Genomic DNA, 19,659 nt, shown 5'->3' with positions numbered 1-19,659 from the left:
TAATGAGCAGTCCCCAGCTCTGGTAATTCAGATTCTTGGTGAGACTCTTGGAGAACGTCAAGTATTTCCTGTATCTTGGAAGCCATCTTTCACAGAAGGCTGTCATCAATGAAGAAATCCAACACTGCCATAAGTGCAGCCTTCAGATGCCTGAGGAAACAAGTGTTTGAAGATCACAACATCAAATCTGAAACCAAGCTCATGGTTTATCAAGCAGTTGTGATCCCCACCCTACTGCGTGGATCTGAGATGTGGACAATGTACAGGAGACATTTCAAGTTACTGGAGAAGTACCATCAAGGCAAAAAACCCTTCAAATCTGGTGGGAAGACAGATACACCAATGTTAGCATCCTCTCGCAAGTAAACACCATGAGCATTGCAGCAATCATCATTCGTTATCAACTTCACTGGGTCAGCCATGTCATCCAGATGTCCAGCCCCAGTTTCCTGATTCTCCCAGATCAGCTGATCCATACACTTTGGTCAGTTTTTGACAGGGAGACACTAAATTCTGTCTGTCTGTCTGTAATGTGAGTGTATACGTCTGTGATGTCTCCTCCTCTTATAAATCCATGCCACCATGTCTGGGTTTAAGGTCACACCTTTTTGTGATTCTAAATTTTGTTGATTTATTTCGCTTCTTATCTAGAACATTATTTTACCTATTGTACTTGTTCCTTTAACTATCTGTGGAACCCATCATAAAGGAAGCACAGAGCTGCATCTACTGCATTAATAAAACTTAGTACATATATTCTCATTATAAATGTCTAAATGCTCCTTGAAATATATGGAGGGTATTCTGGAACCATTTTTCACACTGTAGTCAAGTGATTAGGGTCTGGAAACAGTTTTCTATTTTCCAGATTAACACACTGGAAAAAATGTGCTATATTCAAGAAAAAAATACATGTATGTAAAGAGGCAAATCCACTCACAGGGGACAACAAAATATGTATATGGTCTGTACATAACAGGAAAAAGAAATGCTGAAGGGTGTGGGTAGATTTATACGGCATTCATAGTGTTTTATTTATATGGCTGACATAGATGCTTTTCTGGAAATAAAAGACTTCTAGATGATGTGAACAGGAATAGCTGAAGGAAAAGAAGTTGAGTCTAAATTAAACATTCAGAGCATATAGCCTAAAGGCCATTTGGTCCTGACAGAGAAGTGTGTGCTTAATAGGATGTTGATATTTAAACATACATGCCAACTGTAATGGTAAAGTGGGGGTAGAAGAGGGAAATATTTTTTAATAACTTTGCAATAAGCCTGGCTTGTTTAATAAAAAATAGTGAATTTAAAAAAAAAAGAATTGTACTTTTATTTTAGAAACACAGCATTTTCATGTGTTATTCATGCCATCACAGTTATCACCGGTATCACCACCGTGATGCAAAATGCAGGGTAACAATCCTGTAAAAGATAATCAAGTCCTACTATTCCCTTTATCTTAGTAAAGGAATGAATGCTCATTTATAACTCGATATGTAGTGTAAAAAAACCTAAATGTCTTAAAATACTGTCCTTAAAATGGTCTGCACACAGGTGGATTTGAAGAAAATCAGAATTCAAAAGGCTGACTATAAAAGAAATGTGATCTTCTAGAACAGAATTCTTTGTTTTTTTAATGATGTCAGATGTAAATAGTAACAGTATCGGATTACCAAACTTCAGTGTGGTGTGTGAAGATGCATATATAAAAAGTCATGTAGATCCACTCATGATACAAATAAATATATGCTGTATTAGGAAAATCTCCATGTCAGAATAGCAACTTTCTAATCTAATCAGTTTGGCACCCTGCTTATATGTCACCGTATTTAAAGAAAGCTGATCAGGCCTGTGGACAATTCATATGGTTGTAGTTTAAATTAATTTTTGAAAGATCACTGGGTTGGGACCTACAAAAGAGCACGAGAGGACTTCATGGGTTTTTTTATTATGTTTTTCCTACTCATTTATTTTAATCACCAGTGGGATTACAGCCAGTCGAACTACATTGGTGTAAAACTGATTCAAGAGGAAAATTAGATCTAAGGTAAAATATTGAAAAATTTCTACAGCAACTTTCAAAGAAAGTTCTATTGAAAATTTCTGAGACTCTTATGCGCTTAAATCACTTAAATACTGTAAATTTTACTCCTTTGCTCATTTCTTTTGTAGGAAAGAAATGCTACCTTGGATTAAGACTGAGTCTTTTTGTCTATGATTCTCTCACAGGAATCAGATTCGGGCTCTTCTAGGAAAATTTACCGAAGCAGAAACCTTGTTAGTCTCATCTGGAGTAGAGCCAAGGACTCTAGATGGAGTTCTTTTGGATGCTGGGTGTTCCTCTATGCAACTTGATACTCCAGAAAGAGGTTTTTCCCTGAGAAAGGATGGCCCTTTGGACATGAGGATGGATAATGGCAGGTGCATATTAATAAAACATTTCTTCTCACAACAAAAAATCAATTTCTCAACACCACTCTGAATTTAATTTCCTTTTTAGGTTGCAGAGTTCCCATCAAACTCCCACATCCAGCTTTACACATACATAATAAATCAGCCTTGTTTGGTCTCCTTAACATTTTTTTTCTCTGTATTCAGGGCCAGAATCTCATCTAATTTACTCTTTTAAAACCACAGGAAAGTTATTCTGGGTTTCAATGTTGGAAGAACACAACCTGATCTGTAGGATTTATAACTAAGAATACAAGCAACAGATTACCACAGCACTTAGAACAGCCATCTTCAATTTTGTTAAATAGATCCTTTAAAAAGTTGTTTCCATGGGATGGTAGAATATGTGATAAGAGAGTGCTTAAGTAAAATTCTACAATATTTCTTTTATCTTTAATGTAGTTACTAAGATTGGTGATGCATTACCTTGTAGAGTGAATTTGCAGCTGTTGATTGAATTCAAATACAGAGTTGTTTTTAAGGCATTAAAAAGAATAGTACTATTTGCTCATTGACATGTTGTAAGCAAGACGTTTGTATGAATTGCTTTAGCTTCCTCCTGCTTTTTGTAGGAAACATGCTAGAATAACTAAATATGCAACTGAACTATTTAAATGATCAGTCATTGCTGAGTGTAATCTAGAAAGTGAGATCAATGGTAATAATAACCTATTTATTCAATTTATGTAGTGTCTTCTGACCTCCAAAAATGAGTAACGCCCTTGTATGTAACCAAGAATGCAGTTACGTTGTTGTATAAGGGTTGGTAATGAATTGTCATGTAGCATGTTGTATACTAGTAACTACGGGAAATACTGGCCAAAGATGTTGACAGCTTGTAATCTTGCAAAATTTACCAAAAGGCCTTTTAATGTTCATGCATAGCCAATAGGAGTCCTCAGTTTCTAAACTGACACACAATAAATTGCATGATATTCAATTTATCCAGCTTAACATAAACAGCTGAGATCATCCTACTGGGATTCAACCCTATAGTTTTTTGGAATCTAAATGTGAGGCTTGTGCCAGTAAACTCTATGAAATTGCTTGGTAAGAATAGGAATAAGAACACCTATGGTATAACTAACACCTACATCACAGTTGCCTTTTATATTTAAGTTTTCTTATCTCCTGCTAGATGCTGTGGAGAATTAATAAAATGCTGAAAAATATTCTGCTTGTCATTCTTTTTCTACAAGAAGAGAGTCTGTGAAATAATTTCAAGAGATTTAGCATTCTCTTCACATTAGTGAACTCTCATTCTGTGTATCTTACAAGACCTTGAACCATTTTAGTAGTGAAGTTGTTAAGGTGAAAGGGATGTGGAATAGTTTATTTGTGTTCTAACAGGTTATAACATATATTTTTTCTTTTAAAATATGTTTTGTTTTTAAAATGTAATAGCTTTAAGTGATAATTCAAGACAAGAGTTACCTTCATAAATGTTCATAAAGGTTTCCTAGCCCTAGATATAAGAGAAGAGATTATTGAGACCAGCCCCTCCATATTCTAAATAGAAAACAGAACAGATAATGCAGAATGACTAAAATCAACATAAGAAAAATGAGTTCATGTTTTGAAATTCTCTAAATAAAGGCTGCTTTGCAGCATTTAAATTTTTAAATAATACTTGAAATGCAGCTATTCTTTGTCAACTTATTAATGTTAAACTTTATGGTAATGCTTGAAGTTTCAGCTATTCTTTTATTACTAATTAACATTAAGGAAGAAACTCCATCTAATGTAATAAGAGAATTTAAAAGGTAGAAGCTATTTCCATTTTCATGGATTTGCTGTCTTATTTTAAAACCTCGAGGGCACTTGTATGCAGTGTGTGTGTTTGACTTTATGTCTCAATGCTATGAAGCTTCACCTTTTGTCAATGAAAACTGACGTCAGTGAACTAATTGGCTCTTCTTGTGCGTAGGTACCCTGACATGCCCACCGCTGCTGATGTTGTGAATGCTTTAGATCAACAGGCACTTACGTCCATCCTGAGAACATACGGGGAGGAAAGGCACGCCAGGAAAATAGCTTCAGCAATCGTTCAGGCACGCAGCATCTACCCCATCACCAGAACTCAGCAGTTTGCCAGCATTGTTGCAGGTACCCTCATTAATTCTGAACAGTGTCTGAGAGAGAAAAAAATATTAATCCCCAAAGTCCCAAAGGGATCTATTTGCACTTGAAATCATGCAAGATTGAATCCTGCCTATCTTTCTCTGATGTCAGCTTTTTGTTTTGTTTTTGTTTTGTTTTGTTTTGTTTTGTTTTGTAAGCTCCCATTCTTTATGCTGCAGTTTGCCGATTAGTTTAATAGCAGATTTTACATGAAGTGATTTATCATTTGTGCCTACCAATGTAAAACATGGAATGACAACAGCACAGGGAAATCTTAATCACTACTGTTGATAATCCCTCAAATATCATATATGTAATCTATTCTCTTAGTTTTAAGTTTGTACATTTTAATATTGTGGGGGTGGGGAAGTACCAGGGCAGTTCTCAACCACTAAAATAAATTAGCTCATCTCTTTATTTTAAATAACCAGCTAAAAAGAATAAAGTGATATTATAAATTATTTCACTTTGTGCATGCTAACTAGATCAGCCTGAAGGGCTTTTTGAAACGCTTCTTCTTAGCTGCTGTTCACCATAAACTTCCTGAACTAAATGGAGCTTGGAAGGCTTGTGTTCCAGGCAGGAAATAATTGCACAGTTTTGCCCTATGATGAAAGTTTTCCAAGGCAAAATACACCTTCAGTAGCTGTCTAACATGATTCCATTGGAGAATAACCAGGTCTTGTCACAAATTAATCTAAAGCACTGAAATACTTATTTCCAGAGCTAGGAAAATTAGCTTTTAATACAGTTCATTATGGTTTATGGTGATTCTTTTCTTTTCTTTTTCTTTTTTTTTTTTTAAAGTTCTCCAATAGATTTAAGAAAACCCAATGGGGTATTTATAGATTCTTCAAACTGTAACACTTCACATTAAGGCGCTACTTCACAGTCAGGGCGGCTAGGATCTGGAACCAACTTCCAAGGGAAGTAGTGATGACTCCTACCCGAGGGGTCTTTAAGAGGAGGCTTGATGTCTACCTGGCTGGGGTCATTTGAGCCCAGTTTTCTCTCCTGCCCAGGGCAGGGGGTTGGACTTGATGATCTATAAGGTCCCTTCTGACCCTACCTCTATGAATCTATAAGGTTAATGTTAAATTTAATCATTTTTGGCTTATCATCATACTTTTATGACTTAATAAGTAAATAATCAAAACTGATTATTTGTTCTTAGATACATTAATAAACAAAGGCTTATCCTTGTATTCAAACCATAAAGTGTTCAAGTAAGTTATAGGGTAAACCCAAATAGGCTTGAAATGTACCTGTGAGACCTGAAATAATTAGTGCTCTAGAATAATAAGAAGGCTCCATTTGCTATAAAAATATCATATTTAGGCACAGTGTACGGAAGGGAAATATTTTTTAATGGAGAAGAGCTAGATCAGTATATATAACTTAAATAAAATATGGCTATTATATATTTTAAAAGTAGCCATTTCTATTAACTTTAAATGGCAGTAACTTTACTTGTTTGTCACATGTATGCTTCTTGCAGAACTGCTATTTTAAAATATCATTGTTTTTAATCTTAAAGCAACTAAACAGGTATGTTAATAGCATAATAAGCTACGTATCTTTAAAAAAAAAAAATCATTTTCACCTATCATGAACTAACTTACTGGTTTCTTGTAAGAGACAGTGGTCAAATATGCCACAGAGTTGGATGGGTTGCCTGTGAGTCATCACCTTAATTGGCACTTCCTGTGACAATGCACATTTTCTGACACTTTAAAACCCTTGCTGTACTCTGTGTACTTACTGACTTGTGAATCAGTACAGTAGCATGCATGCCAGAGAACCTTAGAACAGTCCGTGTTTGAGACTTTTTGTCCATCTCTCTATGTAGATTATGCAAAAAGTTAAAACAATTTTAACCCCTCTTTTAGTCCTTGATTGGGGAGAGCTCCTTTTCATTTCACTTTGAGCTGTCTTAGAGTAAGGGCCACAAGACCACTACTCTAAGGACTCTGTTCATTATATTATTAAATATTAGTTAGTTACACACAGGCAGATTTATTAAAGTATAATGTGTTGTTATCCACATGAGAGAGGAAACATAACATCAGCTAATTAGAACTGGCATCTATGGTCAACAAAATGTACAATATCACTCTTCATGTAACATCCAGACCTGCCCTTCTACAAAATCATTGCTGTGTAGTGGCTAGGAGCTGGGATAGGGAGCATAGTTGCAGGGTTTTCCCCTGGGCAGAACTGGAGCGGGACCCTGAGTAGTATGATGTATATCTGTAGAGCAATCTGAATGCCCAAACCAATGGATTAAGCATCATATTATCTATTTAGAGGAGCGAGAATTCATTCGCATAATTAAATACTTGATCATTAGGCCATATGAGACTTAATATGCAGACCTCTTCACCTTCAAAAGCAAAAGACTGGATCAGTTTTTGTAAGAATTTAGGGGAGGAGAAAAGATGTATGAAATAGTTATTCTCATTTAAGTAATCTGGCCAGTGGATGCACGTCTTCCATCACTTTCCCTGCTGCATGGAGTGGACATGCAAATGAAGGCAAACAGTGTAATCATACTGCTTGTAGCTTCCTATTCCTTTTACAGGCCATTGGATTTGCTAAATCCCCTAAGACTGTATACATTAAAGCCCTGCCTTTCACCAGACTCTGGAGAAGCCCAGGCTAATAGCCTGAAACTTGATGAGCTAAACCTATTGGAATATGGATATTCTTACCACTCTAGAAAAAAGAAGGTTGAGAAGGAGACATGATTGTTCTCTATAAATACATCAAGGGGATAGCTACCAAGGAGGGGAAATAACTATTTAAGTTAAAAAGCAGTGCTCACACAAAAATAAATTCCTATAAACTGGTCATAAATAAGTTTAGGCTGAAATCAGAAGAAAGTTTCTAATAATAGAGTCTTTCCACAGGAGTAGTGGGGACAAGAGCCTAATAAATACACATACGTTTATGGGTAGGGCTCTATGACATGACTGCTTCCAATGCCAAATGACTTGAATTTGATTACCCAAAAGGTTTATTCCAGCCCTGCATTCTCACTTTGTTCCAATTCAAGAAACTACTTACTTCTAATACTTAATGCAGGACCTTCATCAGGTGGTGTTCCTACAGATGCAGGGCTACAAAGAGGCTGTCAGAAATGACTATGTTCTGGTTGTTAAGTAGGCATGTGTCAGTGCAAGGGTTGCGTAGCTTACGCAAGGGAGAAGGAAAGCTGGTAGGGAGAGTTAGAAAATGTTTTACCTTGTTTATAATTTGTTGTCTTGAAATACCCTCAACATCCACTAACTTCCTGAAGTGATAGGAACTCTATAAATAGTTTATATCAGGGGTTCTCAAGTGAACAACTTTGACCAGGTCCTGAGAAATCAACTGAGAAAAACAGTTTTACATAGATTTGTGCTGAAGCTTGCAGCCACTTATATTATATTGGGCAATCCTAACGTTAATGAATATATGTTAAAACTTACTGGAAAAAATAAACGCTGCGCTTCTTAAAATGTAGTATTAATGTAGTTTGTCTATATTCCTGATCACTAATTCTTTTTTCTTTTCAGTCTGTGATATTCCTTAGAAAGCAAGCTATTCCTCCTTACCCATTTGCTTAAGCTAGTTCAGGGGTGGGCAAAATGCGGCCCGGGGGCCGGATGTAGCCCACCAGGCCATTGTATCTGGCCTGCGGGGCCCCTAAAAATTTTAGAAAATTAGTATTCATGTGCCCCTGGCTGCCCTCAATGAGTTGCCAAAACTCAGTAAGCGGCCCTCCACCCAGAATAATTGCCTGCCCCTGAGCTAGTTACTTAATTTTACTTGATTTCATTTAACTTTGTAACTCATTGATAGATCAGTGTAAGATCATGTAGTCATCTGGATTTTACTTGACAGAAGTTGAAGATTAAATGCTAAAGAAATTTAAAGGACACTTTTTTTTGTTAAAGCCAGTTTTATCCCAATTTATCCAAGTTTGTAGACTTTAATTAACAGTTTTAAATTTGTAATATTACTTGAATTTCATATGGGTGTGAATTAACACTGATTAAGGGAGCCTAGACAAAAGGACATGAATTGCGTCACAGAAACTTATTAAATGTGATGCAAATTCAACAGATGAATTCCCGCAAACAGGTGCACGATCTGAATTAATTTTTAAACTCTACCACTCTCTCTTGCTCTGGGGACTTTAATGTCTCACATTGATAGGCACAGCACGTTGCTAATTTCATTCACAAGCTTAAAAATTTCATTATATTTTAACATGCGAATCTATTAGATTTTTAAAATGTAAGTAGCACCAGGGTATCCCAAAAGTGAAAATGATAATTTATCTCACTGGGATTTCAAATCCACCAGCTAGCCAGAAGCATGCTGTTTTTGTGAATGAAATTAATTTTACTAGCTTCCCATACACATTTAGTTATATTATTGTACATAGTAAAGCATGTTAGCAAGAAAGATTTTCCAGTGTTAGTATGATTTAGTTTTGTGACTTTATCAGAAAGCACAAAGTCACTGTTTTTTCCTATATCTTCAGATGTTGCTGGGTGAGCTGACTGAGAATAAGATAGTATAGGCCTACAGCCCTAGGCTGATGGTTTAAATCCACCAACTCTTTCAAGAAGATAGGTGTTCGTGTGACAAAAAAATTCACTATAAATTATATTAATTAGTTACTGTTTCCACAGGTACCTGATGTATTAATAATAAAATATATTGGTCTTTTCGCTTGATAGTCACTTATCTTTCACTTTACAATCATCATCATTGGCATTATTTATACCATACCCAATGATTTTACAGAAAGGCAGATCTTTTTCCTGCACTATTTGCAATCAAGGTAAGGCATGACATAAAATGGGACATCCAATAAAGCAGATTTCTAACAAGCTCAACGGGCTCCTATAGATGTGCAACTAGGCTGCTCCGAAATGGAATTTCCATCGTGGAAATTAACACGCTCCATCAGCCTCCAAGCATCACGTGTATCAGCATCCCCGCACTGAAAAATGGCAGCAAGGAGTTTTAAACTAAAGCTCGTTTGAGCTTTAGTTCAAAGTGACCCACTGCCATTTTTCAGCCTGGGGATGCTGATGCACATGATGCTCAGGCACTGTTAATTAGCACAGCTCGCTAATTAAAGGACTCCCATCCTCCTCAGCCTCCCATAGCAGGTCTATAAATACCCAAATCCTCAAAGGCACTTCAGGCTGCTTGCAGATGTAAAAAAAAAAAGCAAAAAGCAGTACTTTAATTCAAACTTGGCACGTTCCCTCACGTAGCCCAGCGCATGCCCAGAGGAGGCAGCGCCTTAGTTGGACCTGGCTCTGCAGTATCTGTATAGATCGGGCACTTTTATCTAATAGGTGATTGAATCAGATTTTAGCCAAAAGCTTCGAAAAGCCCCACTGAAGTACCTGATCTTTACAGATACTGCAGAGCCAAGTCGAAGTAATACGCTGCTTCTTCTGGTAAACTAATGCGCTGCTTCTTCTGGTAAAGTGTGGTGTTTTGTTTTGTTTCATTTTGTTTTTAACATCTGGAAGTAATGGCGCCTAACTCCTGTTGATTTCAAGAGTCAAGTGCCCAAATGCCTTTTAAGAAATGTTCTTAAGTGACCCTGAAAACCACCTTTAACTATTAGAACGAACAATTAAAGAAAAAAGGCACAGTTTGATATTTTTTTTAAATTGTTCAATTGTGAAGAATAATGTTTTGATCAAATAATATGACCTTCTATGCTAACATATACAACATATACAAAATATCTCTATTAGTTGCCATCTATTATACTTAGAATAGTTCTAAATGTTTATATTAGGCAGTTAGATGTTGTAGATATTGCCACAATCTGATAAGTTGGATATCTAACTCATATGCCTGAGCAGTATTACAGGTCCAAAATCAAAGCCTGTTGTCAAAGATCACACTCTAAAAAGTAATCTAACAGCAGAAACAAGCACAAACTGGTACAAGTGGATTAATATTGCACCTTTTTCCCATGTAACCCTAAGTTTTTAAAGCTCAAGCTTCCTATTCTGCTCCCTTCCTCCTTTTCTTTACCTCCCAGGGGATATAAATGTATGAAATGTATTTTGGTTTAAAAATACTTTTGAAATAGTATAAGCATTTGTGTGAGCCTTATTAGTTCAAGTAAGCAAACAAATGAAAGATTTGTGAAATATTTTGCTGATTTAGAAAATAAAACTATATATTTTTTCACTTGATTACTGTATTTGATGTTAAGAAGAAAGCTCTCTTAGATTAATAACATGGTAGAGAATGTAAGGCTAGTTATGATTATGGTCTATCCATTTTATCTTAACTCGCAGTGTGACAATATCAGAGAAAAACCAGAAGGCTTTGGCTTCTTACAAATGTTAGGGCTCGTATTTTGCTTTGGGTAGTTCTAACACTGAATTGAGTCCTCAGCTTCCTAGTTTGTGTGGTGGTGGGTGGATCCTTATAGAGAAATTCAGATTTGCATCCAGCTTCTGACTAGAATTCTAGAACTTGATTTTGTCTTAATCCTTATAGGTAGCCTTTTCTGGGAAAGAAATTAACAATTTCTAGCAGATCATTTGCAAGTTTAGAAAATATTTTAGTGCTTGATTCATACTGTGTGGTACTTAGGACATATATTTTTGTTCTGAGAAGTGGGAATCAGCTCTGGGGTATTGAATCTAAAAGCAGTATTCTAATATTATAAAAGCCTAAGTCTGTCTGTCCGTCCATCCATAACACTTTTTTGCTTGGCGTGTTCCAAGCATGGGGGAGCACAGCCATGATTCCAAAGCTGCGCCAAGGACCAGACAGAGGGTGGGGCTGCTGGCCTCACCTCCCCTACCTTACTTCCTGCAAGTGATGCCAAGCAGTGCTGGCCTCGGCTCCCCCACCCCACTCCCTTCAAGAGGCAGAGCAGCAGCAGCATGGGGCATTAGGTGGTGGCGCTCCATCCCAGCCCCCCCCCTCCTCTGCCCCCCCCCCGCCCGTCATTCTTGACAGGCAGTTGACTAATAATATATATAAAACATAATCCTAGAATTCACAACTGGCAAAAATTTGTTAATAAATATCATGAAAAGGAAAGTCCAGTATAGGACTAGCAGGATACTGGAAACTATAGCCAAAACCCCCCTGATTTTATTGTGTCTTATCAGTGTATTTTTTATCTATCATATTTTTCACTTACAGTTTTGAAAGTTTCAAGTAATTGAATGGTATGGTAATCGAAATCAGGGCAGAAAGGAAATTAGCTTTTCTGTATTAGATCCATTTACTGAATGGTAGATCCTTATTTCAAGAAACTTTGTTTTTTATTTAAAATTATTTTGTAACCAAATTCAAAAAGAGACCCAGAGGTATGATTTAAGAGCCTTCAGGTATGTTGAAGAAAAAGCTTATCTGTAAATGGAAACTAGGTCAACTATTATGGGGGAGCATAGAGCTGTGTATATCTAGTGACTTAGTGAATGTATACGTTTCAAAAAGGAGTATCTTTGTGTTCCTGTGAACATTGCTATAGTAACCTCTGTCTCCTATGATATTTTAGATGTACTCCATCTTTACTTTTAAATTATTTGGTTCAATCTAATAATACTCAGTATTTTAACCAAACTATTAGTGTTTATAACTGTTAGTTGCTCCTTTAAAAGAAAGCTATTCATTTTCCTTATGACAAGTCTGTTGTATATTAAGAAGCAGGGTTTTTTTTAAATTTTAAACTACCATCAATTTTAAGCTCAGGGATTCTATTTTCAAAACAAAATTTATTTTTAGATTCATTCTGTGACAGAACACCTTTGGGTGCCTGTCATTTTAAGGACCAAAGCAGGGCAGCCGACAGGTGTGAACTGGAGTAATGAGGCAGTCACATGACCACAGAAGAGCCCTGGGGTTGGAGGAGGGAGTAGATCAGCCTCCATTTTAGATCTAGGCTCTCAAGGCTGAAGTAGCAATCTGCTGCTGGCAGCCAGAAAGACACCACGCAGGTGAGCGGCTACTCAGGAACATCTTGGAGGTAAGGGTGGGAGCTATGGGGATGGCAGGTAGCTCTCAGTCCTGGGTATAACTTGACACTGCACCCTGCTGGGGAAGGATGGCCTGGTGGGGCTACCTGTGGTGGGGTAGCTCCCCAGAAATGCTAGGCCAGTTGCCTCCCAAGTGGAAGGTGGGTAGGGATGCCTTCTAACCCCAGCCTCCACTACCAAGTGGGAAGTAGAGTAGAGCTGATATTTGGACCAGGTATGCAGAGAGAGAGGCACCTGAATCTGTGGGATGTAAGACCCCAAGACCCCAGCGGGAGGGGACAGAAGTATGTATGGCTTGGGGAGGAACTAGTGGCGAAGTTCAGCCCAGGGTGGGGCATAAGGCCGGTGGCCGTGTAAAGTAGGGTACACAGTGGCGCCCAACGGGCTGCGTGTGGACTGGACGGAGAGCAAGTAGGCAAGCCTGAAGGTCACAAAGTCACAGAGTAGGGCGGGTTGAGAGTGGCCCAGTGAGGGGCAGTACAAAAGAGAACCTATGAGAGGGGGTGGAGTGAGTAAGGCCCTGTGAGAGGGGGCAGAGTGCAAGAGTAGAGTGATAGAGGCCCAACAAGGGGAGGAGTTTGACCCAGCTCTCACCAGGTACTATAATCAATGTACGATGCCATCTGCGAGGTATGGGACACAGTAAAGGAAGGTCGGAGCCATGTGTAAACCCCTTGACAGCGGAGTCTTAAAATGGGCAGCCTCCTGCTTACTACATCAGGTTTATCCCAACAAATCGTGGCAGGTAAGACAGGGCAGACTGCCCTAGACAGGTGGGCAGGCCAGTATTGTGACCAGGCCTAGGAGTTGCCCCCTGTCCCAAATACATTTAATGAAATAAGGATGCTTTGCTTTCAAAAATCAGTGTCAGTTTCCTTCTTGTGAGATCCTATCCTAACACTTCTCTGAATCTAGTCCCTTCCTTTCAGTAGGCATTTGTTTTGAAAAATGACCAGAGATTTTACAGCATGCAGAACTTGGAAGTTGAATGTTAGATGCTAAAGGAGCATGGGATTCTTAGAGGCATAGATGACAGGTGCCTAAGATAAATTTTTCTAAAGCATCTAAGTGACTTAGGCATCTAAGGCCATGGACAGGTGTTCTTTTCTACCACTAACAATCTAGAGAACTAACTATAGGTACAAATCTTCCTGAGAGAGGGAATGTACAGGTATTCCAGTCTGCAGATACCCTCTCTCCCTTGCTCTCCACGCTTTACCCAGGCTGGGTTACCCCTGGTGTAGAGAAGGCACTAGGAAGCAGTTGCTCCTCCACTTCTTCCAGTCCCTGGTCTGGGGGACTGCAGTCTGGGAAAGACTGAGAGAACTGTGGCAGCTCACCTTTTCCCTATCATGGGAGGAGTCAAACGTTAGTGTAATGCTCCCACACCTTCCCCAGCCAAGATTTCCCCTGGTCTGGGGAAGACACAGGGGAAGTTACTGCTTGACTCCTCCCATGATAAGAAGAGTCAAGCGGAAATGTACAGGCGCTCAGCCTAGCAAGAGAAACTCTGGTGCAGGGAAGATCTTTCAAGCGTCAAAGTGGAACATCTTTCTCTTGGATGTTCTTTCTCTTTTTTTTCCTCATTTTCTCCACAAAAAAATTTAATGAACACCTATCTGCTGGAATTTCTCCTGGAAGAGAAGTGACTTTTCCCAGTAGAAACATAACACCTTTCCATGGCCTAAATCTCATTGAATTTCAGGGGGAGTCACTCCTTGTAGCTTTGAAAATCATAAAAATGTAATACAAATATTACTTATATGATACTTTTGGTATATTTAAACTTGCCCCATTAAATGGAAATGCAGTACATGCAGCTTTATCTAAAATTGGTCATGTGTGATGATAATAATAGAGTCAGTAAATAATGTTACCTCAGTAGTGTAATGTAATACGGGTAAGTAGAGCACATGTCCTGGATGCTGCATAAGGGAAGGGGTGCCAGAAGAATGGGACACAGGGTCCTTACCCTCCTGTCCTTTGTTCTGCCTGTACTTGCTGGTTGCAAGAAGCACCTGGCACAGACAGTGTGTGTTATGAATCGCATGGCATTCTGAGAATCATAGTTTTGTAGAGTGGCAGCCAAGTTTGCTGCTGCTGAGGGGAGAATTGATGCCAATTTTTGCTGCCAAAGTCAGGAATTTATTTTTGTTTGCCCTTTTGACATGGGCTTTAGTGGTAAAAAATGGAGTGAAATCTTTTCCCTCAGCATCAGCAAAAGCTACTACCACACTAGAGAACTGCAGTTCCCAGAAACCTTGCACTTCATGACACATTCCCTGCCCCTTATGCTGTCTCATGCTGAAGGCAAAAGGTAAGAGGGGAAAAAGGGTGAGAGAGAGGACTGCCAAATTAAGCTTGTTTATTACCTTCTCACACTTACCATGTAATTGTAATTTTTCATTCTTTGAACACAGCTTCTAACTCCTTCAAACTGTCTTCTGTTAATGGAACACTATTTTCTTCATCCAGCAAATGCTTTTCTCTTTTTCTTCAAATTTTTCTCTCTCCCTCCTGGATTATTATCATGTATCTTGTATTTGTATAGATTGTAAACTCCTTAGGCAGAGAATATGTCCCTTTTAGGGCTGTGCAACGCTTTGGTCGCTAATTCGATTCGGAGGAGATGCGGCCCGATTTGGCAGCCAAATCTCTGAATCTGAGTCAAATCAGGAGACCCATTAATCTCTCCAAATTGAATCAGAAGCCTCTGAATCAATTCAGAGAGATTAGGAGAGATTCAACGATTTGGCTATAGACACAGCTTTATATGTTTTTTCTACGTACCTCAAGATACCAGGCAAGGCTCACGAATGCTGAGATGGTGGAGCGGATGGAACGTCTCACGACCAGAAGTACTTCTGGTCCACCTCTGGGTCCGCTGCCAAGTGCATGGGGACCCCCTCCCCCTGCCCTCCTGTGGGATGCTTCATCCGTCTCACCATCTCGCGTTCACGAGCCATGCGTGGTACCTCGAGGTACGTAGAAAAAACATATAAAGCTGTGTCTATGGCTGTATCTCTGATTCTCTAAATCAGAATCAAATCTTCAGATTCAGATTTGGCCGAATCAAATTGGGACAGTGATCCGAATCAGTGAATCGAATCATTGTCCCCCGAATCAGGCCGAATCCAAATTGAATGCTGCCTGCTTCGCACACCCCTAGTCCCTTTCTGTGGTTGAAGTTCTCGATGCAGAAAAGATACAGAACTTGTGTTTTTTCTTGTGCTTTTGCTTAAAATTTTTCTCATGTCCTAGACTCAGTCCTGTACTCTTGCAGTATTTGGGCAAGCATACTTTAAGTGCCCAGGGTCTGGGGTGCCCTCTTGCTCATGTTAACTGTGTTGTATGGTTTTGTGATGTCTGGAGGAGCTCTGAGTTGTTTTAATTGAAATTTACTCAGGTCTGGGTATATTGTCAACAAGCATGGTCACAGGTGTTAGGATTCTTGCAAGTCAATTGTTGGTTCTGATATTTGTTCCTACTATTATATTTTTTACTGTTATATTTTTTGCCACTGTGTTGCTCTTCTTCCTTAGCAGAGATGATCAAATGCTCCTTCATAGAGGAAGAATTCTGCTTATTCAGTTCATGCCAAGTTTATGCTCCTGCTGAGTGTTTGGGAGTGGGTAAAATGTTACTTTAACATTTACATTAAGCTAGACAATGCAAATTACACCAGTAGCTAGTGGCCATATTAGTCCAGAGACCGCACCATTCCACCTCAATTTCTCAGGTATGCAGCTCAGCAGAACTTTTATTTGCTTACATCCAAATTTTATAAGCGATATACAACGGAGTCATAACAACCTGAAATGTCGTATCAGCTTAATTGTCCTGTTCAATAGAATCTATATGCTTCACAAAGTGTTTCTGACATTGCTGGCAAACACAGCCATCTTAACTGGGGTGTTATTTTTTAAACCCAAAGTGCACATCTTAAATGATGGAACATCAAGCCTTGGTGTATCAAATGTCATGGTTTTCTACAGTGCTAAATACATTATAACTGTTGATATAAAAACAATAAAAAATGGCATGTGCTTTTGTATACATTTCTCTTTATCTAGGGTCTGGACAGGTGAATAAAGCCTTAGGTCCAAACCGATTTTCTGATACTTGATGCAACTACATTTATGGCCATTCAACTGTTTTTGGAAGGTCTGATTCATCACAAAATTCAGAAAAGGACTTCATATGATTTCCTACTAGAAGCTATTTTATGTGTGTATTAGCTGTATCCATCTACTTTCTCCACCTCAGTTTTGTGGACTAATTCCTTCTCTTATATGAATTTTGGCTTAGTATCTAGTTGCTTCAAGAATGTCTTTGCCTCCAATCCCAGAAGATCTATTGTTTGTCTCCAGTCCCAGATTGGCCAGAAGATCTGTTGTTTCTCTTAATTAAGTGCTAGCTCCACAAAGGCACTCGACTTCCCACTGATTTCATTGGTGCCCAAATACCTTTGGGGATCTGAATCTAACTGCAATTACTGTGGACACCTTGCCTTATTCTGTTGTCAGTTTAATTGAAATAGAGATTGTTCAGCTCTATTGGGCAGAAGATTCAGTGCATCCATATATAAATACCTATATAGCAGTTGTACTGATGCTGTTGCCAGGAATATGTTAATCATTCTTTTTTTATAATAATTTACTGACCAACCTTGTTGCAAAGAACAGTTCCTTCCCTTTATGCATTAATATTATAACTTGCACTTTTCTGAACCAGGCTTTTTTATTCATGCCAAATTCAAAAATCCTGTAACACTTTTTGGTAACTCATTTCCCCTTGTTTCTTTATCTCTGGTTTCTCCAGCCCTTTTCTCTATGCTCATTAATGAGAATATAAGAATGACTTGTATAAAATGAATAATACCTTAAAAAACTCTCTGAAAAAAACCTATCTTAGTCACCTTTCTCTTCACGGTAGTAAGGGGAATGGTATAAATCCTTAGGGAATAAGTGAGAAATGTCTGTACAGATGATATAAATTAGTTGGTCTTGGAGATTTTTCCAACAGTCACACACTGACATAGTCACGTTAACTTGACATTATGTAGCTACCTGAGATGGCAACGGTATCAACTGCTCTCTCTTAACTTTCTTTAAACAAAAAAGACAGAGAAAGTGAGAGAGCAGAAATTTAGGAGCAGATGCTTAGAATCCAGCAAAACATTATCTTCACTCCTGAACAAGAATGATTCTTGCAAGCTGTGGGCAACTAGTACAAGAGGAGTTCATCATGAACCAGGTAATGTCAGACTGAATGCTTCCTCGCCCACATACTGCTTAATCATATAATTTCCACTGCTATTTTCATATCTTCAAATGATTTAATTCAATCCGAAATCCTAGTTAACATCAAGCAAACTGGTTAGGATATATTTTTATTGAATGCATTTTTGTTTTAACATGACCTCTTCATAGAGACCCTCTTTCCAGATTTCTTATCCACAAAAATCTTAAATATAATCCAGAAACAGTAGAAGTCACATAAACAACACTTTTACTCCTACACATGCTGACAACCCAACACTAGACATTAGAATTGCTTTCATACAGATACTGTTTGTCCTAATCCGAATAGAGTGTCACTATTCTGAAAAGTGGGAACATGGAAAACAGCTAAACAAGAAATAAATCAATTTTTCATAATTTCTATTCCATCTACAATGTATCATCTTATGTAGAGAAGTTACTACATGGTGGGAAGTGAGTGATCTGCCATAAAAAAGTACATCTGCATTTTTATATTCTTAAGATACATAATAGGATCAAGATTGGTCCCATAGAAATTTACAATAAATCTGTATTCTTGATTCACTGTACATGCTAATTTAGAGATAACCAATGCTAATTAACATCTGATATTTTTATATAAATGATTTGCCCTGAAAAATGTGTTCCATTGATGCAAACAGGGAATAATAGGAGTGTGGTAATATGTAACTTTATATTGTAAAGGCAACACTGATTGCATTATTCAAATGGAAATATTATAGCTAGGGACCTATTTAATTCACAATTTCATGGATTTTGCAGAAACCACAAAATCCGCAATTGTCCATGAAATCAACTTTTTAAAAAACTTAATAAAAATAAAATGCTGACTCCCCAGCGAGAGCCAGTGGTCCTCACTGCCTCACAGCCTGCCCAGGAGGGGAAGGCACTAGCTGGTAGGGCAGCATGAAGGGTAGCAGCAGTCAGGAAATGCCTACAAAATCAGCCTTATGCCATGACCAAGCTGTGAAAATGTCTTTTGTCTGCAAGTGAATTAAGTAGGTCCCTAATTATAGCTTATCCAATAGCTACAATTTAACTATATTCATATGTAATATAATTACCAGTATGTCAAATATCTAAAAAGGATTTATGACTGATAGAGAGCCAACTCTTTTTTATCATTTGTTTATTAAAAAGTTGTTATGTGAATATTAATCTGAACTGCAAGTACTATAAGGAAATACTACTTCCTTTAATGTTTTATTGAAGGGATAAAATAGTTTTACAGTATTGTCACAATTAGGTTACTAAGCTTTGAATATATGCTTTGTACATGTGATCAGCATGAAAGGCTTTTCATTAAGAATGATGATGCTGTTATTATTGTCTTGTTTCTTTAAATTAGAAATAGTGTTTAATTAAAATAAAAATAGTGTAATTAATTAAATCCTATCACTTCTCTGAATTTCACAGTAATCTAGATGGCAAAACATTGTTTCTGTTGCACCATGCTTTATGTATATTATCTGTTTCAGTAATACAAGAGAAGCAATTAAGCCTGCATATATATTGACATCTACATATGAATGTAATTGGTGCCATTGCTAATGAAGATGCACAATCTTTGCTGCCCTGAATTTTAAGTCATTGACTCTCTCTGATTCAGCTCTCATTTTGTATTTTATCTTCAGGAACATAGGATTGGCATGGTCTTGGTGGTTCATCTTGTCCATCCTGTCCTATCCCCTGTTACTGCAGGCAGCCATGTTTTATAATCTCTTTCCTGTATTTACTGAGTTCTGGGTTATAAACAGTTAGGTTTTTTGCCTTTTCTG

At 37.9% G+C, this 19,659-nt stretch overlaps 1 protein-coding gene across 4 annotated transcripts in view; it reads left to right on the top strand.

Moving 5' to 3' along the window:
* METTL15 (methyltransferase 15, mitochondrial 12S rRNA N4-cytidine) overlaps positions 1-19,659 on the top strand; it is a 234,869-nt gene that overhangs the window by 211,267 nt on the left and 3,943 nt on the right. For 3 of the 4 annotated variants that reach the window (XM_014602159.3, XM_014602161.3, XM_059722721.1), the window contains exons 4-5: positions 2,230-2,421; positions 4,379-4,557. In XM_014602159.3, coding sequence (XP_014457645.1) covers positions 2,230-2,421; positions 4,379-4,557 — 371 coding nt within the window. The remainder of the gene's footprint in view (positions 1-2,229; positions 2,422-4,378; positions 4,558-19,659) is intronic. The other variant, XM_019477091.2, reaches the window with a different exon arrangement.

This window comes from Alligator mississippiensis, chromosome 2 (genome assembly GCF_030867095.1).
Source record: "Alligator mississippiensis isolate rAllMis1 chromosome 2, rAllMis1, whole genome shotgun sequence".
NCBI lineage: Eukaryota > Metazoa > Chordata > Crocodylia > Alligatoridae > Alligator > Alligator mississippiensis.
Note: the sequence above shows the minus strand (reverse complement) of the source record. Positions and strands in the feature narration are given on the sequence as shown.